General features: G+C 50.9%; 1 protein-coding gene across 1 annotated transcript in view; it reads right to left on the reverse strand.

The window, feature by feature from the left end:
• The window catches only part of MYO7A (myosin VIIA), a 104,505-nt gene that overhangs the window by 70,422 nt on the left and 20,084 nt on the right, over positions 1–13,999 (reverse strand). The window contains 7 exon segments of the mRNA XM_087720975.1: positions 1,641–1,697; positions 4,592–4,627; positions 4,629–4,699; positions 6,023–6,158; positions 8,379–8,589; positions 10,763–10,905; positions 13,306–13,425. Coding sequence (XP_087577101.1) covers positions 1,641–1,697; positions 4,592–4,627; positions 4,629–4,699; positions 6,023–6,158; positions 8,379–8,589; positions 10,763–10,905; positions 13,306–13,425 — 774 coding nt within the window.

Below are 13,999 nucleotides of genomic sequence, written 5' to 3' on the forward strand. Positions count from 1 at the left end.
GGGGAGGAGGGGGAGGAGGAGAGGAGGAGGAGGAGAGGAGGAAGAGGAGGAGGAGAAGAGGAAGGAGGAGGAGAGGAGGAGGAAAGGACGAGGAGAGGAGGAAGAGAAGCAGGGGAGGACGAGGAGGAGAGGAAGAGGAGGAGGAGGAAGAGGAGGAGTAAAGGAAGAGGAGGAGTAAAGGACGAGGAGGAGAGGAGGAAGAGGAGGAGGGGAGGAGGAGAGGAGGGGGAGGAGAGGAGGAGGAGGAGAGGAGGAGGAGAGGAAGAGGAGGAGGAGGAGAGGAGGAAGGAGGAGGAAGAGGAGGAGGAAAGGATGAGGAGAGGAGGAAGAGGAGGAGAGGAAGAGGATGAGGAGGAGAGGAGGAAGAGGAGGAGAGGAGGAGGAGGAGAGGAAGTGGAGGAGGAGGAGCAGGAGTGGAGGAGGAAGGAGGAGGAGGAGAAGGAAAGGACAAGAAAGAGGAGAGGAGAAGGAGAGGAGGAACAGGAGGAGGTGAGGAGAAGAAGAGGAGATGGAGGAGTAGAGGAGAAGGGAGGAGGGGGAGGAGAGGAGAGGAGAGGAAGAGGAGGAGGTGAGGACGAAGAGGAGAAGGATATGAAGAGAGGAGGAGGAGACGAGGAGGAGAGGATGAAGAGGAGGTGGAGAGAAGGAGGAGGAGGAGGAGAGGACGAGGAGAGGAGAAGGAGAGGAGAAGGAGCGGTCCTTGGTGCTCCCTGAGCTTGGGGTTTTTCTTGCAGGCATTTCATGACCCAACTAGGTAACATCATCAGTGCTAGAAGGGGGAGGTCTTTGCAGAGAGGAGGAGGAGGAGGATTGTGGGGTCCTTGGTGCTCTCTGAGCTTGGTTGTTTTGTTGCAGACATTTCATTCATCAGCTACAGCTTTCTGGTTTACTTCATTGTGGTTTATGGAACACATAATTTATTTGTCAACACATAAGTTCTAGACGTTCCTGACTCTAGGGGGCGGTGCTCATCTCCGTTTCAAAGCCGAAGAGCCAGCGCTGTCCAAAGACGTCTCCGTGGTCATGTGGCCGGCATGACTAAACACCGAAGGCGCATGGAACGCTGTTCCCTTCCCACCAAAGGTGGCTCCTGTTTTTCTACTTGCATTTTTTACCTGCTTTCGAACTGCTAGGTTGGCAGAAGCTGGGAAAAGTGACGGGAGCTCCCTCCGTTATGCAGCATTAGCAATAGCAATAGCAGTTAGACTTATATACCGCTTCATAGGGCTTTCAGCCCTCTCTAAGCGGTTTACAGAGTCAGCACATCGCCCCCAACAACAATCCGGGTCCTCATTTTACCCACCTCGGAAGGATGGAAGGCTGAGTCAACCCTGAGCTGGTGAGATTTGAACAGCCGAACTGCAGAACTGCAGTCAGCTGAAGTGGCCTGCAGTGCTGCATTTAACCACTGCGCCACCTCAGCTCATTAGGGATTCGAAGCGACCTTTCTGATCGACAAGCTCAGCATCTTAGCCACTGAGCTACCGCATCATCCCTATAATTTTTCTTTTGCTTTCTTGCAATGTATTTACTTATTGTGTCTTTGCTGGAGGAAAAACCCGCAGGGAAAGCGATGGTTTGGAAAAAGTGGGCGAAAGCCAGACATTACCCCATGAAAGATTTGCAGAACTTATTTTTACCTTCAGAGTGGAGGCAGGCGACTGGGCAAATGTAGAGAACGGACAGCCGCAGAGAAACTATAGGAGAAGAAAGGGAAAATGAAACCACCAAGAAAAACATGAGAGAGACAGAAAGACAGAGAGAGGGGGAGGGAGGGAGAGAGAGGGGGAGGGAGGGAGGGAGAGGGAGAGAGGGAGGGAGAGGGAGAACGAGAGAGAGGGAGGGAGAGAGGGAGAGAGAGGGATAGGGAGGGAGAGAGGGAGAGAGAGGGAGGGAGAGAGGGAGGGAGAGGGAAGGAGGGAGAGAGGGAGAGAGGGGGAAAGAGAGAGGGAGGGAGAGAGACAGAGAGGGAGAGAGAGGGAGAGAGGGAGGGAGAGGGAGAACGAGAGAGGGAGGGAGAGAGGGAGAGAGAGGGATAGGGAGGGAGAGAGGGAGAACGAGAGAGAGGGAGGGAGAGAGGGAGAGAGAGGGATAGGGAGGGAGAGAGGGAGAGAGAGGGAGGGAGAGAGGGAGGGAGAGGGAAGGAGGGAGAGAGGGAGAGAGGGGGAAAGAGAGAGGGAGGGAGAGAGACAGAGAGGGAGAGAGAGGGAGAGAGGGAGGGAGAGGGAGGGAGAGGGAGAACGAGAGAGGGAGGGAGAGAGGGAGAGAGAGGGATAGGGAGGGAGAGAGGGAGAACGAGAGAGAGGGAGGGAGAGAGAGGGAGAGAGGGAGGGAGAGGGAGGGAGAGGGAGAACGAGAGAGGGAGGGAGAGAGGGAGAGAGAGGGATAGGGAGGGAGAGAGGGAGAGAGGGAGGGAGAGAGGGAGGGAGAGGGAAGGAGGGAGAGAGGAAGAGAGGGGGAAAGAGAGAGGGAGGGAGAGAGACAGAGAGGGAGAGAGAGGGAGAGAGGGAGGGAGAGGGAGGGAGAGGGAGAACGAGAGAGGGAGGGAGAGAGGGATAGGGAGGGAGAGAGGGAGAACGAGAGACAGAGAGGGAGAGAGAGGGAGAGAGGGAGGGAGAGGGAGGGAGAGGGAGAACGAGAGAGGGAGGGAGAGAGGGAGAGAGGGATAGGGAGGGAGAGAGGGAGAGAGAGGGAGGGAGAGAGGGAGGGAGAGGGAAGGAGGGAGAGAGGGAGAGAGGGGGAAAGAAGAGGGAGGGAGAGAGACAGAGAGGGAGAGAGAGGGAGAGAGGGAGGGAGAGGGAGACGAGAGAGGAGGGAGAGAGGGGAGAGAGAGGGATAGGGAGGGAGAGAGGGAGAACGAGAGAGAGGGAGGGAGAGAGGGAGAGAGAGGGATAGGGAGGGAGAGAGGGAGAGAGAGGGAGGGAGAGAGGGGAGAGAGGGGATAGGGAGGGAGAGAGGAGAGAGGGGGGAGGGAGGGAGAGAGGGGGAGGGAGGAGAAAGAGAGGGAGGGAGGGAGGGAGAGAGGTAGAGGGGGGAGAGAGAGGGGAAGGGAGGGGAGGGAGAGGAGGGAGAGAGGGAGAGGGAGGAGAGAGACAGAGGGAGAGAGGGGGGAGAGGGAGGGAGGAGAGGGAGGAAAAGGAGAGAGGGAGGGAGAGAGGGAGAGAGGGGAGAGAGAGGAAGGAGGGAGAGAGGGAGAGAGGGGGAAAGAGAGAGGGAGGGAGAGAGACAGAGAGGGAGAGAGAGGGAGAGAGGGAGAGAGGGAGAGAGGGAGAGAGGGAGGGAGAGGGAGAACGAGAGAGAGGGAGGGGAGAGAGGAGAGGGATAGGGAGGGAGAGAGGGAGAGAGAGGGAGGAGAGGGAGAGAGGGAGGGAGAGGGAGAACGAGAGAGAGGGAGGGAGAGAGGGAGAGGGATAGGGAGGGAGAGAGGAGAGAGAGGGGAGGAGAGGGGGAGGGAGGGAGAGAGGGGAGGGAGAAAGAAGAGAGAGGGGGAGGGAGGGAGAGATGGAGGGGGAGAAATAGAGAGGAGGGAGGGGAGGGAGAGAGGTGAGGGGGAGAGAGAGGGGGAGGGAGGGAGAGAGACAGAGGAGAGAGGGGGAAGGGAGGGAGGGAGAGGGAGAAAAAGAGAGAGGGAGGGAGAGAGACAGAGAGGGAGAGAGAGGAAGGAGGGAGAGAGGGAGAGAGGGGGAAGAGAGAGGGAGGGAGAGAGACAGAGAGGGAGAGAGAGGGAGAGAGAGAGAGGGAGAGAGGAGGGGAGAGGAGAACGAGAGAGAGGGAGGGAGAGAGGGAGAGAGGGATAGGGAGGGAGAGAGGGAGAGAGAGGGAGAGAGGGGGGATGGAGGGAGAGAGGGGGATGGAGGGAGAGATGGAGAGGGAGAAACAGAGAAGGAGGGAGGGGGAGGGAGAGAGGTAGAGGGGGAGAGAGAGGGAGGCAGAGAGGGAGAGAGGGAGGGAGGGAGAGAGAGGGGAAGGGAGAGAGAGGGAGAAAGAGAGAGGGAGGGAGAGAGACAGAGGGAGGGAGAGGGGAGGGAGGGAGGGAGAGGGAGAAAGAGAGGGAGGGATAGAGACAGAGAGGGAGAGAGGGAGAAAGAGAGAGGGAGGAGAGAGACACAGAGAGGGAGAGGAGGGGGGGGAGGGAGGGGAGAAAGAGAGAGAGGGAGGGAGAGAGACAGAGAGGGAGAGAGAGGGAAGGAGGGAGAAAGGGAGAAAGAGAGGGGGGAGGGAGAGAGACAGAGAGGGAGGGAGAGGGAGGGAGAGGGAGAACAGAGAGGGGGAGGGAGAGAGGGAGAGAGAGGGAAGGAGGGGAGGGAGAGGGAGAGGGAGAGAATACAGGAGAAAATAAAAAGTGAGCAGGAAGAACCGGGATTTCGATGAAAGAAGCGGCCATTTAAACAGAAATGGGGGTCTTCCGATCTAGGCTTCCTCAGCCCCTCGAGATCAAAACACAACCCTCGATGAAATCCAGTTTGACACCCCTGGATATCCATCCCCAAGATACCCGAGGCTAAATGAGCAGGGACCATGAATTACAAGGGCTCTATCCAAGACTGGCTCTTCACTCAACCCACCTCCCTGCCTGTTAGAGATACTTTACCATGGCTACATCAGCCTGGAAAATCTGCTTGATGAAATTTGTTTCTCGAGGAGTGGACCAACTGGATGATATCCCCATGCAGGGTGTCTCTGTTTTTCTCCAGAAACCCTGGTGAGACAAATTGAAAGAGATATAATTTCTATGATCCATCAATCGGAATAGAGCCAGGAGGGACATGGGGTCTTCAGCTTGAGCGTGGGGTTTGACTATAAGACCTCCAAGGTCCCTTCCGATTGATTGAACCCTCCCAGTTGGCTTCCCTCAAGCAAAGTTGTGGCTTGTCGGCCACCGGCCCCTCCGGCAGCCAAATCAGAGGAGGAGGAAGAGGTGTGGGTCAGCACTGAGAGCTCAGAGGAGGAAGAGGGAGTGGAGCTGGCAGGGAGAGAGAGAGAGAGACAGGCAGAGAGGCGCAGCCTGGGCCGTCCGTCAGCCCTCAGATGGAGAGTCAACAGCCCCCAGGTCTGGAGGTGGCTGATGAGGAAGAGGAGGAACAGCTGGGTCCAGTGCCTGATGCGTGGATGCGCAGAAGGCAGAGGAGAGGAGAGCAGTGGAAATCTATGGGCTGGTCCTTGGGACAGAAGAGCCACCGCTGCTAGTGAAGCCCCATCCTAACTCTGGGGATAAAAGGCAGAGGGCGGAGATGAATAGATGTGGCAGAGGAGAGGAGAGCAGTGGAAATCTATGGGCCGGTCCTTGGGACAGAAGAGCCACCACTGCTAGCGAAGCCTCACCCCAGCTCTGGAGATAAAAGGCAGGGGGTGGAGGTGAATAGATGTGGCAGAGGAGAGGAGAGCAGGGGAAATCTATGGGGCGGTCCTTGGGGAGGAAGAGCCACCACTGCTAGTGAAGCCTCACCCCAGCTCTGGGGATCAAAGGCAGGAGGCAGAGATGAATAGATGGGGCAGAGGAGAGGAGAGCAGTGGAAATCTATGGGCTGGTCCTTGGGACAGAAGAGCCACCGCTGCTAGTGAAGCCCCACCCTAACTCTGGGGATCAAAGACAGGGGGCAGAGATGAATAGATGTGGCAGAGGAGAGGAGAGCAGTGGAAATCTATGGGCCGGTCCTTGGGACGGAAGAGCTACCACTGCTAGCAAAGCCCCACCCTAGCTCTGGGGATAAAAGGCAGGGGGCGGCATTCCTAATAAAGGAATCTTTGAATTAACTTCAAAGGCTGTTTGTTTAGGGAGAAGAATCAGAACATCTATAAGCAAAGCAAAAATTCACTTAATGAACCACAAGAACCAAAAAGATTGCAATATCAGGCATGCTTGCATGATGACTCACTGAAAGACCACATTGCTTAGGGGCAGAAGTTACAGTCCAAATCGTGGTCGTATGTTGAGGACTAACAATATTAGGCCATTTCTGACCCAAGGACTCAACGCTCCCAGCCCTGCTCCAAAACCTGTGCCTCAAACCCCCAAACCTACCTTTTGTTTCATAGAAGACCACGCCGGCAAAGTGGTTGATGCCAAAGTGAGTATCGTGGTTGTTTTTTGGCGGGATGTAATTGATGTTCAGCTTGTGCTGAGAATTCAGCTTGTGGAGCATGGTGGCATCGGTTCCCTGCAACGATTAAAAACAGGAGTTTCTATCACGAATAGATGTGGCAGAGGAGAGGAGAGCAGTGGAAATCTATGGGCTGGTCCTTGGGAAGGAAGAGCCACCACTGCTAGTGAATCCCCACCCTAACTCTGGGGATAAAAGGCAGGGGGCGGAGATGATAGATGTGGCAGAGGAGAGGAGAGCATTGGAAATCTATGGGCCGGTCCTTGGGACGGAAGAGCCACCGCTGCTAGCAAAGCCCCACCCTAACTCTGGGGATCAAAGGCAGGGGGCAGAGATGAATAGATGTGGCAGAGGAGAGGAGAGCAGGGGAAATCTTTGGGCCGGTCCTTGGGACGGAAGAGCCACCGCTGCTAGCAAAGCCCCACCCTAACTCTGGGGATCAAAGGCAGGGGGCAGAGATGAATAGATGTGGCAGAGGAGAGGAGAGCAGGGGAAATCTATGGGCTGGTCCTTGGGACGGAAGAGCCACCACTGCTAGTGAAGCCCCACCCTAACTCTGGGGATCAAAGGCAGGGGGTGGAGAGGAATAGATGTGACAGAGGAGAGGAGAGCATTGGAAATCTATGGGCCGGTCCTTGGGACGGAAGAGCCACCGCTGCTAGCAAAGCCCCACCCTAACTCTGGGGATCAAAGGCAGGGGGCGGAGATGAATAGATGTGGCAGAGGAGAGGAGAGCAGTGGAAATCTATGGGCCGGTCCTTGGGACGGAAGAGCCACCGCTGCTAGCAAAGCCCCACCCTAACTCTGGGGATCAAAGGCAGGGGGCGGAGATGAATAGATGTGGCAGAGGAGAGGAGAGCAGTGGAAATCTATGGGCTGGTCCTTGGGACGGAAGAGCCATCGCTGCTAGTGAAGCCCCACCCTTCTATCACGCAAAAGCAGCCTTCCTCTGCCACTGTTGACATCACTGATCCACAGCGGGAACGTCTAACGGAATAGCAAGAGTTGGAAGGGACCTTGGAGGTCATCTAGCCGCAGTCCTTATTAGAACGCTGTACTACGGGCTAACTCACTGCTCACTCCAGGAGTTCGACTCGGAGCGGCTCCAGGTTGACTCACGCTTCCATCCTTCCAAGGTCGGTAAAATGAGGACCCGGATTGTTGGGGGCAAGAGACGGATTCTGCAAACCTCTATAAAGACTCCTGAAGTGGTACTTGAGAGACCGCCTGCTGCCAATTACCTCCCAAAGACCCATTAGATCACACAGGGTTGGCCTCCTCCGGGTTCCGTCTACCAGCCAATGCCATCTGGCTACTACCCGGGGGAGGGCCTTCTCTGTGGCGGCTCCGGCCCTTTGGAACAAACTCCCGGCAGAGATTCGGACCCTCACCTCTCTCCAGGCCTTCCGAAAAGCCGTTAAAACCTGGCTGTGCCGGCAGGCCTGGGGTCGATGAGTTCCCTTCCCCTCTCGATTGTGTGTCTGTTGGTTATTTTTAAAAGCTTGTATTTGTAGTTCTTGTGTTTCCCTTCCCCTCTTGGGTTTGTGAGCCGCCCTGAGTCCCGTTGGGAATAGGGCGGCGTATAAATAAAACGAAACCTGAAACCTGAAACCATATAAGCAGGGGTGCGATTTAATATTTTTTATCAACCGGTTCTCTGCTCGGTAGCTGGGTGGGCGTGGCCATGAGGGCATGGCCTAGTCAGCTTCCTGCACCATAGCGGCTGTGGGGGCGTTTTTGCCCACCCAGGCTCCGGAGACTTGTTTCGAGCCTCCGGGAAGGCAAAAATGGTCTCCCCCGGGCTCCGGAGCCCTCTGGAGGCCAGAAATGGACCCGTTTCCAGACTTCTGGTAGGCCCGTTTTTCACCGTCCCAGAGCCTCTACATGGCACTTACTTGGCATGATGAAGGGGCTACAGGGAGACTCCTGGGAGAGGAGGGGAGGGGTAGGCTGGGTCAGCTGGTCCTTGGAACTACCGGTTTGGTGAACCAGATTAAAAATAACATCTGGTTAATCGCCCCAACCAGTCCGAACCGGCTGACTCTCACCTCTGTAATAAGTCTACATGCTATTGCTATCTAGTCCGATTCTCTACAACTTATCCCAAATTCAGTCTAGATCAGGGGTGTCAAACTCGATTTCATTGAGGGCCGGATCAGGATTGTGTTTGACTTCGGGGGGTGGGGGGTGGAGTGGGCTACGTGCGTCTTATACTTCAGAGCGTCTTATACTCCGAAAAATACGGTAACTCTCATTGGAGTTTGGCCAAACACCCACCTTGGGGAATTTGCTCTCCTCGTCGATGAGCGAGATCAAATTCATCGGTTTGATGGCGATCATATCCAGAGCGTCCTGATTGTCCGTGAATTCAATGTGCTGCCAGTTGATGTTTTCCAAGTTGTACTCTTCCTGCTCCAGCTTGAAGACGTGACGGACGAAGAACTGCTGAAGGTTCTCGTTGGCGAAATTAATGCAGAGCTGCTCGAAACTGGAGAGCGAAAAGACAGATTTATTCGTTTGTTCGCTCGATCGGTCGGTCGGTCATCGGTTGGCACGGTTTTTATACGGCCTGTATTATTTTTGTAAATAACTCAGGGCAGCAGATATACTTAATGCTCCTTCCTCTATTTTCCCCACGACAACAACGCTGTGAGGTGGGTTGGGCTGAGAGAGAGAGCGAAGTTACACCCAGTGGGTTTTCTAAGATGGAACTAGAATTCACCGTCTCCTTGCAATTGGTCCAGTCACCCAGCTAGCTTTCATGCCTAAGGCAGGACTAGAACTCACAGTCTCCTGGTGATTGGCCCAAAGTCACCCAACCAGCTTTCATGCCTAAGGCAGGACTAGAACTCACCATCTCCTGGGTGATTGGCCCAAAGTCACCCAGCCGGCTTTCATGCCTAAGGCGGGAGTAGAACTCACCATCTCCTAGCGATTGGCCCAAACTCACCCAACCACCTTTCATGCCTAAGGCGGGAATAGAACTCACCGTCACCTGGTGATGGGCCCAAAGTCACCCAACCAATTTTCATGCCTGAGGCAGGACTAGAACTCACCGATTCCTGGCGATTGGCCCAAAGTCACCCAACCAGCTTTCATGTCTAAGGTAGGACTGGAACTCACCGTCTCCTGGCCCAAAGTCACCCAACCAGCTTTCATGCCTGAGGCAGAACTAGAACTCACCGTCTCCTGGTGATTGTCCCAAAGTCACCCAGCCGGCTTTCATGCCTAAGGCAGGACTAGAACTCACCGTCTCCTGGTGATTGGCCCAAAGTCACCCAACCAGTTTTCATGTCTAAGGTAGGACTGGAACTCACCGTCTCCTGGCCCAAAGTCACCCAACCCGCTTTCATGCCTGAGGCAGAACTAGAACTCACCGTCTCCTGGTGATTGTCCCAAAGTCACCCAACCAATTTTCATGCCTAAGGCGGGACTAGAACTCACGTTCTCCTGGTTTCTAGACCAGCAAATTAACTACTGGTTCCACATTTTAATTATTTAATTCTTATTTATAGATTGGTATTTTCCACAGATATTTTCCCTGATTAAAAGACTCCTCGGTGAAGAAAAAGATCAGAAACAATTCACTCAACCAAAAAAAAAATGAAGAGCAGGGTGATTTTTACTCCCGCTGCAGAGTAAAACATTGGCTAAAAACCAGATGATTTTCCCCTTGGAAAGGTTTTCTAGGCATAAATAGGCTCCGGAATAAACATTCGAAATCATATGAGGATGATATAATTGTGTTGAGGAGCGAAGGTCAAAACTGTAAAAGTGTTAAGCCAGCACCTTGTGATTGAAATACTGGCACATTTTTTAAATATAAGGCGTGTGATAAGTAAAAAAAACAGGCCATGTGTTGATTCCATGTTCACCACTGCCCTCTTGAGGTCCCCGTCCCCCCCCCTTTTATTCTGTTACGGGCAATCCTCAACTTATGACAGATCCCTTAGCAATAGCAATAGCAATAGCAGTAGACTTATATACCGCTTCATAGGGCTTTCAGCCCTCTCTAAGCGGTTTACAGAGAGTCAGCATATTGCCCCCAACAATCTGGGTCCTCATTTTACCCACCTCGGAAGGATGGAGGGCTGAGTCAACCCTGAGCCGGTGAGATTTGAACCGCTGAACTGCTGATCTAGCAGTAGCCTGCAGTGCTGCATTTAACCACTGCGCCACCTTGGCTCTTGGTTAGCGACCGTTTGAAGTTGCAAGAGACCCCAAAAACAGATAACTACCCAGATTCAAAATTCAGATGGCCAAACCTGGTCATGTGATCACATTTAGGCACTCGGCAACTGGTGTTGTGACCCAGGCTTCCCACGATCATGAAGCCGATTCCTCGTCCCGATAAAACCCCTTTTATTTCGGTTAAAGGAAATTCCTCTCCAGCAAAGTCCCGGCCGACAGTCTTTCAAGAGATTTCACAGCCACGGACCTTTAATCAGGCTTGGAAAGCTGCCAGGCCGATATCTTCTAAACGCCCTGCTAAGTCACTTTTTCCCAGTGCCATCCTGACTTTGAACGGTTTCTAAATGAACTGTTGTAAGTCGAGGACTACCCGTATACGGTTACCATCCTGTCGGAATGGGGGAAGGGATCCCTCCCTGTTCCCTCCTGCCTTTGAGCAAACGTTTCACGCCATTTTCTAGATCCTACACCTGTTTACTGTGAAGTTCTCAAACCCGAAGATATCCAACAATCCGATTGATCGCCGGACATTTTTGTTTTCGTGGGACGGCGGTCGGTATATGGCCGCGTTGATCTTCTCCACAATCCACACGAAAAGCCTGCCATAAATGCCCTGGAAATTCAAAAAGAGGGAAAGGCAAGTGATTAAAATTTATTTCATAAAGCAGATTTTATTTTTTTGTTTTCCCCCTCTATAACATCTTACAATCGGAAGGAGAGAAGGAGAGAATAAAGGAGGGAAGGAAGGAGGGAAGGAATGAGAGGAGAGAAGAAAGGAGGGAATGTAGGAGAGAAGGAAGGGTGGAAGGAAGGAGGAAAGGAAGGGGGAAAGGAAGGAGAGAAGGAGAAAAGAAAGGAGGGAAGGAAGGAAGGAAGGAGGGAGGGAAGGAAGGAGGGAAGGAGAGAAGGAGGGAAGGGGAAGGAGGGAAGGAAGGGGAGTGGGAGAGAAGAAACGAGGGAAGGAAAGAGGGAGGGAGGGAAGAAGAAGTAGGACCGTTGTAAGATGGATCTATGGGATGTTAAGAAAGCAATCTTCAAGTATATTGTCAACTGTATGGAAAAATTGTTATAAATACATATTATTAATAACAGTTATGAGATCATATAATTGTGAATGTATATATGAAATTGATAAAATAAAATAAAAAAAAAATCTTACAATCATCACATTCACATTGTTATGTCATCATACCTGCATATATCAATCTTATATCACTCCTATATTTATATACATTCATCTACATTTCTATACATTTCTCTACTGTTTCTCGGCTGAATTAACTTTATTCCTGTTATGCAACCATTTTTACCGGTTATCCCAAATTTCATGGTATTCAGACTCTCCTTTGTCTTTTAATCTTAATGTTAACTTGTCCATTTCTGCACAATCTAAAATTTTCTTCCCTTGGGAGCTGGTCCTTTTTTTTTAGTCTTGGCTCTTATATTCTAGTTCAGTGTTTCTCAACCTTGACAACTTGAAGTCCACAGGACTTCAAGTTGCCAAGGTTGAGAAACACTGTTCTAGTTCATTGTTTCCCAAACTTATCCACTTTAAGATGGGTGGAAGAAGCTGAGTTCAATGCAGAGATGTTATTAACTTCTTTTTTTTAATTTCCTTTGTCTTAATATATTGTAGACTGTGTTTGTTAAAAATCTATACCGTTTAAGGGCTCTGGGAAGTCGGGGGGGGGGGAAGGGAGGTGGGGTGTTGGGGGGGGGAAGGGGGAGATACACAGTATGTGTTAGATTTTAAAGTAAGGCGACTGCACTTGTATACTGTTGCTCTTTAATTCCACTGTAAAAATAGGACAAGCTGAATATATTAACAGATAGTAGAAATACACCGAAGGGAGGAGTAGAGGGATAGAAGAAAGAGGGGTAGAGAGGGTGGGAGAGAGGACTGGAGGGAGGGGGAGAAGGAAGGGAGGGAGTGTATCAGGAGAGAGGAGTGGTAGAGGGGGAGGGGAAGTAGGGTAGAGGGGGATGATGGAGGGAAGATGGAAAGTTGGAGGGGGGGGTGAAAGAAAGGGGGTATGGAGGGTCGAAGAGGTACATTGGGTTTGTATTTTGGGGGGTATTGTTGACAAGAGGAATGGCTGTGTTTATTGTTTAATGTTATATGGCCCCGGTTATGCACAGTATATATGTGACTGTACGAAAATGAAAAGGGAAAATAAAAACACATTTACACGGGGGGGGGGGAAATTACATTTGGAAATATTAGTTCATAAGAATGACTTAATCATATTGAAGAAAATACAACCCAAATTTATTCCCCCAAAAAATAAAAATAAAAAGATGGGTGGGCTTCGACTCCCAGAATTCCCAGGTTTCTTGGCTACTTTAAGAAGGGTGGACTTCAATTCCCAGAATTCCCCAACCAGCATGAATTCTGGTTGTTGAAGTCCACTCATATGAAAGTTGTCAAGTTTGAGTCACATTGCTCTATAGTCTATAACCAGTCGGTTTTTAGAGTTGTAGGGTAGAACTCCACTCTGAGGTGGATAAATATTTTCCCCTTTTTTTCATTTCTCTCCCCCCCACCCATCTCCTTCTTTGGGGGGGGGGCAGGAGAGCACAGCAATGGCAATTATAAACACTTAATATGGTTTCTAAAGTGCCTTGAATGCTTACAAACGCTGCAAATAATTTGAAGGAAGGAAAAAGTGAAAATTGGAGGGGAAGGGAAGGGAAAGGAAGAAGGAAGGGAAGGGAAGGAAGAGAGAGAAAGAGGAAGAAAGAGAAAGAGAGAAAGAGAAAAGAGAGAGAGAGAAGGGAAGGGAGGGAGGGAGGGAGGGGAGGAGAGGGTGGAAAAAGAGAAAGAAAGTCCATATATCATAAATTCACTTTTTCTGTTTCAAGTCCAAAAAGCATTTCCAATCCCCTCTCTCTTTCCCTCCTTCCCTCCCTCCCTCCCTCTCTCTCTCTCTCTCTCTCATCTTGGGACATGTAGTTTTTCTCAAGAAGGGAAAAAGAAAGGGAGGAAGAAGGCAGAGGACAATGCAAAATTCACCTTCACGAAGGCGTCTCTGACATCTAGGGCCTGCTCCATGCTGAGAGGGGTGGAGACGGTCTCTCCTCTGGTAATGATAGTCCGGCTAGTGAGGCAATTCATCAGATCCTGAGGCTCAACCTAGGAAGCATTAAAGAGGAAACGTTACTCAGAATAGGATAGGATAGGATATAGAATATAGAATTAGAATAGAAAAGAATAGAATAGAAAAGATAATGGAATAGAAGAGAAATGAGATGAGAAGAGAAGAGAAGAGAGAAAAGAAAAGAGAATAGAATAGAAAAGAGAACAGAATAGAATAGAAAAGAGAATAGAATAGAATAGAAAAGAGAATAGAATAGAAAAGAGAATAGAATAGAAAAGAGATGAGAAGAGAGATAAGAGAAGAGAAGAGAGAAGAGAGAAGAGAAAAGACAATAGAATAGAAGAGAGAATAGAAGAGAGAATAGAAGAGAGAATAGAAGAGAGAATAGAAGAGAGAATAGAATAGAACAGAGAATAGAAGAGAAGAGAATAGAGAAGAGAAGAGAGAATAGAAAAGAGAATAGAATAGAAAAGAGAATAGAATAGAAAAGAGAATAGAATAGAAAAGAGAATAGAATAGAAAAGAGATGAGAAGAGAGATAAGAGAAGAGAGAAAAGAGAAGAGAAAAGACAATAGAATAGAAGAGAGAATAGAAGAGAGAATAGAATA

Source organism: Thamnophis sirtalis, unplaced genomic scaffold (genome assembly GCF_051295495.1).
Source record: "Thamnophis sirtalis isolate CommonGarterSnake01/CBP01778 unplaced genomic scaffold, rThaSir2_p1.2 scaffold_8, whole genome shotgun sequence".
Classification (NCBI taxonomy): Eukaryota; Metazoa; Chordata; class Lepidosauria; order Squamata; family Natricidae; genus Thamnophis; species Thamnophis sirtalis.